The following is a 14,752-nucleotide window of genomic DNA, read 5'->3' as shown; positions in this document are numbered from 1 at the left end:
ATATGGCTTTTATTATGTTGAGGTACTTGCCCTCTATACCCATTTTGTTGAGAGTTTTTATCATGAATGGATGTTGAATTTTGTCAAATGCTTTTTCAGCATCTATGGAGATGATCATGTGGTTTTTGTCCTCCTTTTTTGTTGCTGTGGTGGATGATGTTGATGGATTTTCGAATGTTGTACCATCCTTGCATCCCTGGAATAAATCCTACTTGATCATGATGGATGATCTTTTTGTTGTATTTTTGAATTCTATTTGCTAATATTTTGTTGAGTATTTTTGCATCTATGTTCATCAGGGATATTGGTCTGTAATTTTCTTTTTTTGTGGTGTCTTTGCCTGGTTTTGGTATTAGAGTGATGCTGGATAGAATGAGTTTGGAAGTATTCCCTCTTCTTCTCTTTGGAAAACTTTTAAGGAGGATGTGTATTAGGTCTTCACTAAATATTTGATAAAATTCAGTGGTGAAGCCATCTGGACCAGGAGTTTTGTTCTTAGGTAGTTTTTTGATTACCAGTTCAATTTAATTGCTGGTAATTGGTCTTTTCAGATTTTCTGTTTCTTTCTGGGTCAGCCTTGGAAGGTTGTATTTTTCTAGAAAGTTGTCCATTTCTTCTAGGTGACCCTGTTTGTTAGCATATAATTTTTCATAGTATTCTCTAATAATTCTTTGTATTTTTCTGCTGTCTGTAGTGATTTTCTTCTTTTCTCATTTCTGATTCTGTTTATGGGAGTAGACACTTTTTTCTTGATAAGTCTGGCTAGGGGTTTATCTATTTTGTTTATTTTCTCAAAGAACCAGCTCTTGCTTTCATTGATTCTTTGAATTGTTTTATTCTTCTCGATTTTATTTATTTCTGCTCTAATCTTTATTATGTCCCTCCTTCTACTGACTTTGGGCCTCATTTAATCTTTTTTTTTCTGATTTCATTAATTGTGAGTTTAGACTATTCATATGGAATTGTTCTTCTTTCCTGAGGTAGGCAGAATATTTTCCTCTTAGTGTGGCCTTCGCTGCATTCCACAGATTTTGTGTTGTTGAATTATTGTTGTTATTTGTCTCCATATATTGCTTGACCTCTGTTTTTATTTTGTCATTGATCCATTGGTTACTTAGGAGCATGTTGTGAAGCCTCCATGTGTTTGTGGGATTTTTCATTTTCTTTGCATAATTTATTTCTAGTTTCATACCTTAGTTGTCCGAAAAGCTGGTAGGTACAATTTCAATCTTTTTGAATTTCCCAAGGCTCTTTTTGTGGCCTAGTATATGATCTCTTCTTGAACAGTATATGTTCCATGTGCATTTGAGAAGAATGTGTATTCTGCTGCTTTTGGGTGTAGAGTTCTGTAGATGTCTGTTAGGTCCATCTGTTCTAATGTGTTGTTCAGTGCCTCTGTCTCCTTACTTATTTTCTGTCTGTTCGATCTGCCCTTCAAAATGAGTGGAGTGTTGAAGTCTCCAAGAATGAATACATTGCATTCTATTTCCCCTTTTAATTTAGTTAGTATTTGTTTCACATATGTAGGTGCTCCTGTGTTGAGAGCATAGATATTTATAATGGTTATATCTTCTTGTTGAATTGACCCCTTTATCATTATGTAATGTCCTTCTTTGTCTCTTGTGACTTTCTTTGTTTTGAAGTCTATTTTGTCTGATACAAGTACTGCAACTCCTGTTTTTTTCTATTTGTTGCATGAAATATCTTTTCCATCCCTTTACTGTTAGTCTGTGTATGTCTTTGGGTTTAAAAGTTAGTCTCTTGTGGGCAGCATATAGATGGGTCTTGTTTTTTTATCCATTCGGTGACTCTGTGTCTTTTGATTGGTGCATTCAGTCCATTTACATTTAGGGTGATTATCGATAGGTGTTTACTTAGTACCATTGAAGGCTTTAGATTCATGGTTACCAAAGGTTCAAGGTTAACTTCCTTACTATCTAAGAGTCTAACTTAGCTCACTTAATATGCTATTACAAACACAATCTAAAGTTTCTTTTTTTTTTTCTCCTCTTTCTTCCTCCTCCATTCTTTATATATTAGGTATCATATTCTGTATTCCCTTGATTATCTATCCCTCGATTGAGGATAGTGAATTTAATTTTGCATTTGCTTAGTAATTAGCTGTTCTACTTTCTTTACTATGGTTTTATTACCTCTGGTGACAGCTATTAAACCTTAGGAACACTTCCATCTCTAGCAGTCCCTCCAAAATACACTGTAGAGATGGTTTGTGGGAGGTAAATTCAGCTTTTGCTTGTCTGGAAATTGTTTAATCCCTCCTTCAAATTTAAATGATAGTCTTGCCGGATAAAGTAATCTTGGTTCCAGGCCCTTCTGCTTCATGGCATTAAATTACATCATGCCACTCCCTTCTGGTCTGTAAGGTTTCTGCTGAGAAGTCTGATGTTAGCCTGATGGACTTTCCTTTGTATGTGATTTTATTTCTCTCTGGCTGCTTTTAATAGTCTGTCCTTATCCTTGATCTTTGCCATTTTAATTACCGTATGTCTTGGTCTTGTCTGCCTTGGCTCCCTAGTGTTGGGAGACCTGTGCACCTCCATGGCCTGAGAAACTATCTCCTTTCCCAGACTGGGGACGTTTTCAGCAATTATCTCCACAAAGACACTTTGTATCTGTTTTTCTCTCTCTTCTTCTTCTGGTACCCCTGTAATGTGAATATTGTTCCGTTCGCATTGGTCACAGTTCTCTCAATATTCTTTCATTCTTAGAGATCCTTTTTTCCCTCTGTGCCTCAGTTTCTTTATATTCCTCTTCTATAGCTTTTATTTCATTTATAGTCTCCTCCACCCTATCTAATCCGCTTTTAATACCCTCCATTGTGCTCTTCAACAGTTGAATCTCCATCCGGAATTCATTCCTGAGTTCTTGAATATCTTTCTGTACTTCCATGAGCATGTTAATGATTTTTATATTGAACTCCCTTTCAGGAAGATTTATGAGGTCAATGTCATTTAAATCTTTCTCAGGAGTTGTTTTAATAATTTTACTTTGAACCAGGTTCCTTTGATGTTTCAGGTTCAAATATGGTGCCCTCTAGTGTCCAGAAGCTCTACTCTCTAGAGCTGCTCAGCCCCTGAAGCAATGTTGGGGGTTGCAGGGGAGTGGTATTGGTGCCTGCCGGGAGGAAAGAGCTTTTTCCTGCTTCCCGGCTGCTGTGCCTGTCTCCACTGCCTGAACCAGTGGGCCGAGCACACAGGTATAAGCCTCTATGCTTTGCGTTTGTAGTTGCTGTAGACAGATCTTCCCTCTGGCTGGCCTAACACCAGGGTAAAGTTTGCCAGTTTGCGAGCCAGTTGGGGCTGTCTGGGAGAAAGGCACAGTAGGCTGTGTATCATGGAGGAGGTACTTGGAGGTCTGTAGCCAGCCAGGGAGCTGGAGCACCTGAAGATTGTGAAAGTTCCCATCCTGCTGGGCAGAGTGCACCCGGACAATTTTGTCTGCCTGTCCTTTCTACTGAGCAGTAAGCTTTGTGCAATCCTTGCCCCTTTAGCAGCTCTCTTGCTAAGGGCTTCCTTGTTAGGAAGTGTCTCAGACTGCTCCGCCTTTCTTTTGTCCCAGAGCAGCCGGATATGGATCCTGCATTCCACAAGCAGCTGGAATCTCAGTCTCTCCAGGAATTCTGCCTGTTTTAGCTTTCCAACCCCCTAATCATGGGAGTAGCACTCAAGCACCGTGAAGTGTAGGTTTGTGCTCCCAGAGCAGATCTCCGGAGTTAGGTATTCAGCAGTCCCAGGCCTCCACTCCCTCCCTGCTCTGTTTGTCTTCCTCCTGCCTGTGAGCTGGGATGGGGGAAGGGCTTGGGTCCCACCCACCAGGCCACAGCTTTGGTACCTTACCCTGTTTGGTGAGGTCTGCTCTTTTCTCCAGGTGTATGCAGTCTGGCACAATCCTCTTTCTTGTTGCTCTTTCAGGATTAGTTGTAGTAATTATATTTTCATATTATATGTGGTTTTAGGAGGAAGCCTCTGTCTCACCTCCCATGCCGCCATCTTTAATCCTCTCTGAGACAGATGTCTTTTCAGTTTTTTAAAGTTATTTTTATTGAGGCATAATTGTTTCAGGTATACAACATAATGATTCAGTATTTGTATATACTGCAAAATAATCACCCCTTAAGCCTATTTAATGTCCATCATTATACATAAGTACAGAATTTTTTTCTTGAGAGAAATTTTCAGATCTACTCTGAGCAACTTTCAAGTATGCAATGCAGTATTGTAACTATAGTTTCCATGCTGTATATTACATCCTCATGACTTACTTATTTTAAGGTTTGTAACTTTTGACTCCCCATTTTGGTTCCATAATTTAAACCTATGCCCATAGGAAAGTTATTAGCAAACCAAAATTGTTAAAACTTAATTATCCCTCAATAAATACAAAACAAAGTAAACCTTTATATTTCTATTTTAAAATAATATGTAGTTTCAGGGAAAAGTTTTCAAAGAGAAGAGTACATACTGTGTTTTTATTTTTTTTTCTTCTATTAGACACAGAATAGAGTGTATGAATCAGGACCATATTGTATATTCAGATATGTATTTTTTTCTTTTCACTGAACATTCTTCTGGGATTATTTCATTGGTTATTTCTCAAAAACATGGTATTAGTGATTACATGATAGTCTGTCATTTAGTTTAAGTATTCTTCCATTGTTGGACAAGTATATTTTAATTTTTTTGCTATTAAAAAGAATCCCCTATTAAATATTTCATTTCCTTATCCTAGATTTTTAAAGTAGAGTAGTTGGACCAAAGGATGTGAGCTTATATAAAGCCTTTGATAGCTATTGCCAAAATTTTCATGCAGAAAAGTTGTACCAAAATATGGAGGGGACTTGACAATATGGGTGAATGTAGTATCCACATTGTTTTTCATGTGAAACCTTCATAAGAGTGTATATCAAAAAAAAAAAAAAAGTTAACCTCTACTTTGCCTATAGTGAATGTTAGCATTACTTTTTAATTTAAAATTTTTACTCTATTTCAAACTAATTCTAGACTCCTAAGAAAAATAATCCAAAGAGTTCCTATATACTCCTGACCCAGGTTCCTCTAATGTTCACATCTTATCATAATCAGGTAATTAACATTAACTAAATTGTGGACCCTATTTAAATTTTACCAGTTTTTCCATTAATGTCATTTTTCATTCCCAGGATCCTGGGAGTTAGTTAATAATAACTAACTAACACCTTACAGTTAGTTATTGCTTCTTAGTCTCCTCATATTTTTCTAACTCCTCATTCTTTTTCTTTTGTGTCATTGGTACTTTTAAGAGGAGAAGCCAGTTATTTTGTAATAGATAAAATTATCTTTAAAACAATGACAATTCTGTAGCTAAAAATTGCCATTGTCTTTATTTACATTTCTTTGACTTTTAAGTTGGGAAAAAGTTATTTGTATGTATTGGTCATTTGTATTTTGCTTTTGAAATGTCTCATTTTATGTCCTTTGGCTATTTTTCTCTTAAAGTGCTTTTTTCCTTTTGATTGTTAATCTTAAACTTGTGCTTGTTATGTATTATGACATATAGAATGGTCCAAAAGACACTGTGAGAGCTTACTCTCCACAATGATGGTCTTATAATTAGCATATGAATATCTTTTGTGTGTGTATCCATATTTTTAATATATAATAGTACTAGATACATTTAAATTGACCACACTTCATAATTATTTGTACCTAAACATACATGTATGCTGACATATAAATTTGTCCTACCTTAAACTTAACCACATTTTGATTCATCTCACTTTCCACTCATTTCTTCTTGAGATTTTCCACCTAGATGGGACCATCTTTTCTCCTTATGGAAGGGCTGAAATTTCCCTTCAGCCCTAAGGCTTCGGGAGCTGAGCAGCCAGCCCAGACCAATTCCTATTAACAGCTTCTATTCTAAACCTTGTCTGCCTGACTTTTTTATTTGTTCACCCTGCTGACCAGGGGGCTTTCATATTTGCCTTGTAAGATTGTCTGGCCCTGTATAACTTTCTGTGGCATGGTGGGAAGAACTCTTCCTGACCCTTGACTTATAAATTTTTCCAGTAAAGGTGATTCCAGAACTCAGTGACATGTATTTATCCCTACCTTGATGCACAGTACTGCAGATTGATTTCAATTTGTTTGCCCTGATATTTTGTCTGTGGGATTTATAGAGGTACAGAAGCTTTTAAATTTGTAGTTGTGTCAGTATGTTTTCCTGTTTTTTTCCTTGCTCTTACCCAAGGATTTTGCAAAGTTCTGTTATTTGCTTCTTCATGGGAATACTGCATTTTTTATTAGCCCTATAAAAGGTATCAATCTTTCTGATTTAAAATGGATTTCTGTGTCTTTTATCTTGAAAAAAACAGACTAGTATTTGCCCTCCTCCCCTCCCCATTTTAATTGGCCAGTCAGGAATAAGTCAGCTGTAACAGCTTGCTTTCAGTTTTAGTAGATCATAATTTTGGCAGATAGCAATAATTACCTTTGTGTCTTACAGCTTATTAGTAGCTGGGTTTTCAAAGGTTATCCTTATAATACTGGCAAACAGTTAAATTTACCTTTATAAAAGTTTATGAAACAATTATAACTATGTTGAATAAATGCAATATTCTTCCTTTGAAATATTCTAACAGGATTATATAACAAACTCATCACGAGTTGTATCTAATAATTCTTCAGAGTTACTGTTTGACTTGACCCAGGATACAGGATTATCCCATTACCAAGGAGGATCAACACTTTCTATAGCAGGTTGGTTTTAGTACTTTTTAAAGACATTATAAAAATAAACAATGAATATGCATATGGAATTAACTTTCTGTTTTCAAATATATGGCCTTATTAAGTTTTTCATGTAAGGTGGACTGATATTGATAGTTCTTGAATGCCTGGCTTGGGTAGATTTTAAATAAAATCTTATTTAATAATAGACTATTTATTTCTTGTTAATTAAGTAGGCTTATCTACTTTGAGCTTGTTCTCATTTGGCACTAAACATGGGTTGAAAAAATCTAAATTTCTGTAAATTACAGAAGTACTCTGATACCCTAAATACTCTGTTAAGAGAAGTATTGATTCATTTCTTTGGCTACTAGTGTGAAAAAGTATGTTTATAGTTGATTTCTTAATTAGGGTTAGTGTCTTTCTATTCAATAAATGATTTAGATATCATTAAGTATGATTATAGAATGCTATTATAAAGTGGCTGCAATAAATTTGTATAGTCAGTGCTCAGTAAGGCCCATTAAAGTAGTGATATTTCCCTATTGAAAAAGAGTTAAAATTCTTTGACTGTATACTATAACAAAGTTTTTCATTAACCTGAAATAAATTTGTATTCTATGAAAGACTTCTACCTAATTGTAAATTCCCTGTAATCAAGGCAGTTATGCTTTGTATATTAGCAGTTTTGGTATATTTCAAATATTTGACTAGATAGAGATACACAAGATTTTGGGGAATTTTTATATTATTTACTCACAAATCAGTGTGGAGAATTTCCCAAACCCTTCCTCAATTTTTTAATAGTAATATTAGTGCCTAAAATGTTTTTCCAGTTAGATAATATTTAGTTGACATTCACTTTTTGGGGTGTCACTTATATACTTGTAAAAATCTAGTTAGTAAAATGGTTAAGAACCAAAATAAATAAGTCTGGTTTTACAAAACAAGTGGACCTTTTTAATAGAAAAAGTCTGAATTCTTGAAACTTCTTGGTAGTAAGGACAATGACTCCTACTCTCCAGGTTTCCTACTACAGAAAAACTTCAGCCTGAACAGTAAGTAGGATGATTTGGAAGTAGATTTGAACTTCTATTCTTAACATTTTTGTAGTCTTTAACAAGTCTTTACACTTCAGTTTTTTCATATTATTAAAATAGAATTTTTATTTTTCTTATTAAATAGTTTTTTTGCTGGCAGAGATAGAGCTGTTGAGTGTAGGAAACAAAGACAGCAGAAATTAGTGAAAGGGTTAGAATTTAAAACTCTTTAAATGCAAGGTTATTTTATTTTTTAAGTTAAAAAGTCCTTAGAGTAAAACAATCTATTTTTAATGTCCAGCTTGCTATATATTATAGAATCAGATGGTTAATATAAAACAGTAGCATTTCATAGGCTTTTCAAGTAATCCAAGCACCTCACAAGAATGATACTGTGATCACATAAAATCTTTCCCATGTACCTGTAGATAGTCATCAGTAGTCTTGTGCTTTGAAGATGGGGGCAAAAGTCATTTTTATGTGATTTCAAAAGACGAAACAAAGGAGTCAACTAATGTAATGCTTTTTTTGGCATGTTTCCCCTTTTTTAAATATGATAGGTGAATGAATATGTTAGAATAATTTTGTTCCTCTAAAGTAAGTTAAGGTATAAGATATTTCATTAGTAATGTCATTTATTATTGAATGCTTTCTGTGTTCCAGATGTTGTGTTGGGTGCTCTTCAAAATAGCTTAAGATATTAAGTATTTGTTCAGTATTGATAATGGCTGTCATTTCTTTTTGGATGCTTTCTCTGTGCTAAATATTGTATTGGGTGCTTTAGATGCACTGTCTCATTTGATCTTAATACAGCTCTATAAAATAAGGTATTATAACTCTTACTTTACAAAAGAGGAAACTAAGGCTCAGAGAAATTATTTAAGTAAGCCAAGAATACATAGCTAGTCATTGATGGAGCCTGGATTTGAACTTATCCTGTCTGACTTAAAAGCCTGGAATATTCCTAATATATTTACCACTTCTACTTTTAGTGTACAATTTGGGAGCATTAAAATATGATGTGCAGTTTTAGAATGCTTAATGCCAAGTACAGTCGTGTATTTTCAAAAAGGATTTTTGCCTGGCCTGGGAATAGCCTAAATATCCCCATTTCTCTTGCTAATGCTCTGAATAAGACTAAAATCCTTTAGCTTTAATTTAAGGTAATGGTTTTCAAACAAAAATTACTTTTAGGAATGAAAGTCCTATACAAACTACTTTATGCAAAAGCCTAATAAAATGCAAAACTAGAGTTCTCTGTCAGACATGTCCAGTATATTCCCTAAGTCAAGCCTGTTAGGCTCAGGGAAAGGTAATTTGAAAACCATTGTACTAATTCCTTCATTATGAGCCCTTTCATATGAGTGAATGAGAAATTGTCATTCAAGGTAGTTGTTGCAGTTTGTAAGTAGGGATTAAATGGATACTATAACCAAAGCCAAGAGTAAACCACCGCTTTGTTAGGTGTGGAAAAAGAACTAACTTTCTGTAAGACATTGTAAGTTGTTAAATAAAAAGCTTCTAAAGCATCTCTCTAAATTTTTGGAATAAATATTTTTTTTTACAAATGCTTAGGCAGTTAACCATCTAGAGATAATTTATTTCTAGCAACTTAGTTCGGACTATTCTCTGTGTTTTTTTTTTTTTTTTTTTTTTTTTTTATTGCTTGGGATATTTTGATCTGGCTTCTTTCGTGATTGCTATTTATTCCTTTATTTGAAACCTTATTTAGTATTTTCTTGCACAGAAAGATTATTTTATGAATTACTTGAATATATATAGTCCATAATAGATGTTTGTGTCATTTTTTTACATTCCCTGACTTTTAATGACATCAATTTTTATTGTCATTTCTATAAGATAATTATATTACCTTTAATTTAGCTCCACCATATTTTTTGCGTAGTTGTAAGAAATATTCTGGCTTGCTTACAAATATTTTTCCTACTATTTAAATCCTTGTAGGTGTGAATGAAAGTTCATTTTTATCAAAACGTCCTTCTACTTCTGATGTAAACAGTGCTAATCCAAAAAAGCCTAAGCCCAGTGATGGTGTTTCTGAGACGAACTCCTCAGCTGTCTTTCCTTCAGTTAAAACTCTTTCAGTGACATCTCCCCAGACTGTGCCATCAAAAGGTAAATATGAAATGTGGACCATAAAAAGAAATATAGGAGTTATACATAATTACAGAAATTGTAGTAAGTTTTCAAACTATTAGTGATTAAAAAATTTTAACCTCTAATTAATGATCAGTGGTAAAAAGTGATGAATTTTGAATCATACATTTTTTGAATTTATTTTAGGTACAAATACCTCATCGAATCAATCTAAAAATGGAACTCCTTTTCCAAGAGCTTGTCCAAAGTGCAATATTCATTTTAATCTTTTGGATCCTTTGAAAAATCACATGAAGGTAAAACTTTTTCAAAATTTAATTTTAAAAAGGTTTGCAAATCTCTGAAAATATTGATTGATTTACAGTAAATAATGATTTGTCCAAGTATTTAGATAAGAAATCTTTTATATTAGTATTTCCAAATAATTTAGGTAAGAATTTATGTTCATAACAATTATCTTCATATAAGATTTAAACATTTATTCTGGATCATCAAACTTTAAAAATTAAATTCATATACATTGTAGCTTATTGTATTCTCATATGCATTAATCAGAATATTTTATTTACTAGATGTATGCCATACTTCAAACTTCTTTAAAAACAGACATTTCATTACTTGTTTAATATTTCATATAACTTAACAGCTCCTTCTGCTCTTATTTTTGTGTCTGTGCTAATATGTGCATGTCTCATTACACAGTGAAAATCTGACTTATATTTAACTTTCATCACTCAGACACAAATTCCAAATCATGGAACATTTCATGAAATAATTGTTTTAACTCAGTTCAGAATAGTTTTGTTATGTTAATAAATTAAGTTTTTATTGGAACAGGAAAGTCTTGAAATTAGGTTTTAAGAAATTTTCAAAGTACACATAAAATATGAGACTTAGGTAACAATTTTACTTAAAACATTTTAGTAGGTATTACAGTATCCTGTTATGTCTCTGTAGAAATAGCCTATATTCTCCTTACATGCCCAATATAAATGTCAGGAAGTGGGTAAGAGATAAGAAAAAAGGCAGTGTAGATTATATGAAGAAAAGGATGGAGAAGGGTGCAATGGCAAAGAACTAACTAAGGAAAGATTCTTGCTCACTATTGCAGAGATTGACAAATTTTTATTGAAATTCAACACTTTACCAAAAAAGGTAGAAAAGAATAAGGGAACTTTTTTCAGATTTCAAATACAATCTCTTTATTCATGTACGAAACTATTACTGGTCTATCATTTTCAGCTGTCAGCTCCCAGAGAGTAGTCCCTGAGAACTACTTTGTGTTATGTGAGAATTAACCTATACAAGTGCTTTCAGGTTTTTTATCTATGTAATGTTTTGAGGAGATACTTGATGTATTTTATGTTTGGCATTTTGGATGGAGAGAAAAAAAGAGCTAAATTCTGTAGTTAACGCTAATTATTTGAGTAGACAATACAGTCATACGATTCAAATTTTAAAAGTTTACAAAGGCATACAAGTGAAAAATCTTACTACCTCTCCCTCTCTTACTTACCTGGTTCTCAGTCTGATTCTCAAAGAAAGTAATTTTTAATAGTTTTTTTTGGTATCTCCCCCGATTTTCTTTCTCCCTATAGGTAAACACAAATAATACTCTTATTTCTTTCCCATTTTACATACCAGTTATAGCATATTATATGTACTTCCTTAGTGATGAAACTGGCAAACATTTTCCAAAATGTAGTTTTACTTTCAAGATACAGTATTGTTTGTGATCACTTCTAAAAGAAACAGCCAAAACTTGGTACAGTATTTACGTAATCAAACACTATGCAGTATTTTTTAAAAGGACAGACTCTCTGTGATAGATAATGATATGGGAAGATCTCTAAGACGTAATTAAACTAAGTTGAGTATAATATAAGTAGCTTATATGTGTTTACATCATAAGAAAACTGACAGAATAGTCACCAGTTCTAGGACAGGGAAGTTTAAAACCATGTAGAATCTTTACATTCTATTCTAGTTTATACATTTTACATATCAGTTAAAGTTTTAGTATTATAATAATGATTTCCATTTAGAAAAAAATATGATTTTTAGATTATTTGTAAATGATTTTTTTGCTGTTATAGATAAGTTAGATGACTGTACCAGAATAATGTTTTCGTTCAAGGAAGACTATCTAAAATATAAGTCAGATATCTGAGACATGTGCCAAACTATTAAACTTTAAATACATTATTTCATTTAATCCTTAGAACATTGAGGTAGACATTTTTCTTATTGTTTTTACACCCAGTTTATTGGCATAATTTGCATTCAGCTCTTCAGTGATGAAAGTCCCAAGTTCTTACAAATACATTTTTTTCCTTTTTGAAAAGCATATGGGTTATTTAATGTTACATGGAAACTTGAAAATAGGTATATTATTTCTTTTTTAGTGTATGGAATTTGATGTTTATCAACCAGAGCTAGCTTATTAATGACATTATTTATATTCCCTTATCTTCTCTTATTTTTTGTGTACTTGATCTGTCATGAATTGAGAAACACATCTCAATCCACATCTTTCATTGCCACTATTTTCTTTGATATATCACAATTCTGTTTTAAGATTGTTGCTGTTGTGTATGACATAGATTAATCTAATTCTTAAAACTATATTGTGAATGTATCCTTTAGCATTTCTATAAAATGTCCTTTTTTGTCTTAATGTTTAATGGCTTTTAGGCCTACAGCCTTTGTTTTCTTAGTTGTAAGAAGTTTTCTGACTTGCTTACAAATATTTTTCCTACTATTTCAATCATTGTAGGTGTGAATGAAAGTTCATTTTTATCAAAACATCCTACTTCAAATAGGTTTCGATTTGCCTATACTTTTTGTCTTTTATTTTCATTCCTTCTGAATCACTTTAAGGATGCCTCTTGCTTTTTTTAGCAGGGTTGTTTTGTCCTTTGTGAAAATGTCTTGTTTTAATATTGAGTTAAACTTCTTTGTATTCATTGATATGATAGATTTCTTTGTCTTGGTTCTCTTTCTTTTTTTTTTTTGAATCATTAATCTAGTTACATGAGGAACAATATGTTTACTAGACTCCCCCCATCACCAAGTCCCCCCCAACATACCTCATTACAGTCACTGTCCATCAGCGCAGTAAGATGCTATAGAATCACTACTTGTCTTCTCTGTGTTGTACAACCCTCCCCCCTGCACCCCCCCAACCCCGCCACATTAGGTCTGCTAATAGTAATGCCCCCCTTTTTTCCCCCTTATTCCTCCCTTCCCACCCATCCTCCCCAGTCCCTTTCACTTTGGTAACTGTTTGTCCATTCTTGGGTTCTGTGAGTCTGCTGCCATTTTGTTCCTTCAGTTTTTTTCTTTGTTCTTATACTCCACAGATGAGTGAAATCATTTGATACTTGTCTTTTACTGCCTGGCTTATTTCACTGAGCATAATACCCTCTAGCTCCATCCATGTTGTTGCAAATGGTAGGATTTGTTTTCTTCTTATGGTTGAATAATATTCCGTTGTATCACATCTTCTTTATCCATTCATCTATTGATGGACATTTAGGTTGCTTCCATTTCTTGGCTATTGTAAATAGTGCTGCGATAAACATAGGGGTCCAAATGTCTTCTTGAAACTGGGCTGTTGCATTTTCAGGGTAAATTCCTACGAGTGGAATTCCTGGGTCAAATGGTATCTCTATTTTGAGTTTTTTGAGGAATCTCCATACTGCTTTCCACCATGGTTGAACTAATTTACATTCCCACCAGCAGTGTAGGAGGGTTCCTTTCCCCACGTCCTCGCCAACATTTGTTGTTGTTTGCCTTTTGGATAGTGGCAATCCTTACTGGTGTGAGGTGATTTCTCATTGTGGTTTTAATTTGCATTTCTCTGATGACTAGCGATGTGGAGCATCTTTTCATGTGTCTTTTGGCCATCTGAATTTCTTGGAGAACTGTCTGTTCAGATCCTCTGCCCATTTATTTTTTATTTATTTTTTTATTTTGTTATCATTAATCTACAATTACATAAAGAACATTATGTTTACTAGGGTCCCCCCTTCACCAAGTCCCCCCCACAAATCCCATTACAATCACTGTCCATCAGTGTAGTAAGATGCTGTAGAATCATTACTTGTCTTCTCTGTGTTGCACAGCCCTCCTCATGCCCCCCCCAAACATTATACATGCTAATCGTAATACCCCCTTTCTTTTTCCCCACCCTTATCCCTCCCTTCCCTCCCATTCTCTCCAGTTCCTTTCCCTTTGGTAACTGTTAGCCCATTTTTGGGTTCTGTGATTCTGCTGCTGTTTTGTTCCTTCAGTTTTTCATTGTTCTTATACTCCACATATGAGTGAAATCATTTGGTATTTGTCTTTCCACCTGGCTTATTTCACTGAGCATAATACCCTCTAGCTCCATCCATGTTGTTGCAAATGGTAGGATTTGTTTTCCTCTTATGGCTGAATAATATTCGATTGTATATATGTACCACATCTTCTTTATCCATTCATCTACTGATGGGCACTTAGGTTGCTTCCATTTCTTGGCTATTGTAAATAGTGCTGCAGTAAACATAGGGGTGCATATGTCTTTTTCAAACTGGGCTGCTGCATTCTTACGGTAAAATCCTAAAAGTGGAATTCCTGGGTCAAATGGTATTTCTATTTAGAGCGTTTTGAGGAACCTCCATACTGCTTTCCACAGTGGTTGAACTAATTTACATTCCCAGCAGTAGTGTAGGAGGGTTCCCCTTTCTCCACAACCTTGCCAACATTTGTTTTTGTTTGTCTTTTGGATGGTAGCCATCCTTACTGGTGTGAGGTGATATCTCATTGTGGTTTTAATTTGCATTTCTCTGATAACTAGTGATGTGGAGCATCTTTTCATGTGTC

The 14,752-nt window shown here is 34.0% G+C and overlaps 1 protein-coding gene across 8 annotated transcripts in view; it reads left to right on the top strand.

The window, feature by feature from the left end:
- Nucleotides 1-14,752, top strand: part of ZNF280D (zinc finger protein 280D) — a 298,762-nt gene that overhangs the window by 205,798 nt on the left and 78,212 nt on the right. For all 8 annotated transcript variants that reach the window (XM_057488838.1, XM_057488837.1, XM_036929705.2 and 5 more), the window contains 3 exons: nucleotides 6,641-6,758; nucleotides 9,734-9,904; nucleotides 10,073-10,182. In XM_057488838.1, the coding sequence (XP_057344821.1) occupies nucleotides 6,641-6,758; nucleotides 9,734-9,904; nucleotides 10,073-10,182 (399 nt within the window). The remainder of the gene's footprint in view (nucleotides 1-6,640; nucleotides 6,759-9,733; nucleotides 9,905-10,072; nucleotides 10,183-14,752) is intronic.

This window comes from Manis pentadactyla, chromosome 11, assembly GCF_030020395.1.
Source record: "Manis pentadactyla isolate mManPen7 chromosome 11, mManPen7.hap1, whole genome shotgun sequence".
Taxonomy (NCBI): domain Eukaryota; kingdom Metazoa; phylum Chordata; class Mammalia; order Pholidota; family Manidae; genus Manis; species Manis pentadactyla.
The sequence above is the reverse complement of the archived record's forward strand: the minus strand, read 5'-3'. Positions and strand labels throughout refer to the sequence as shown.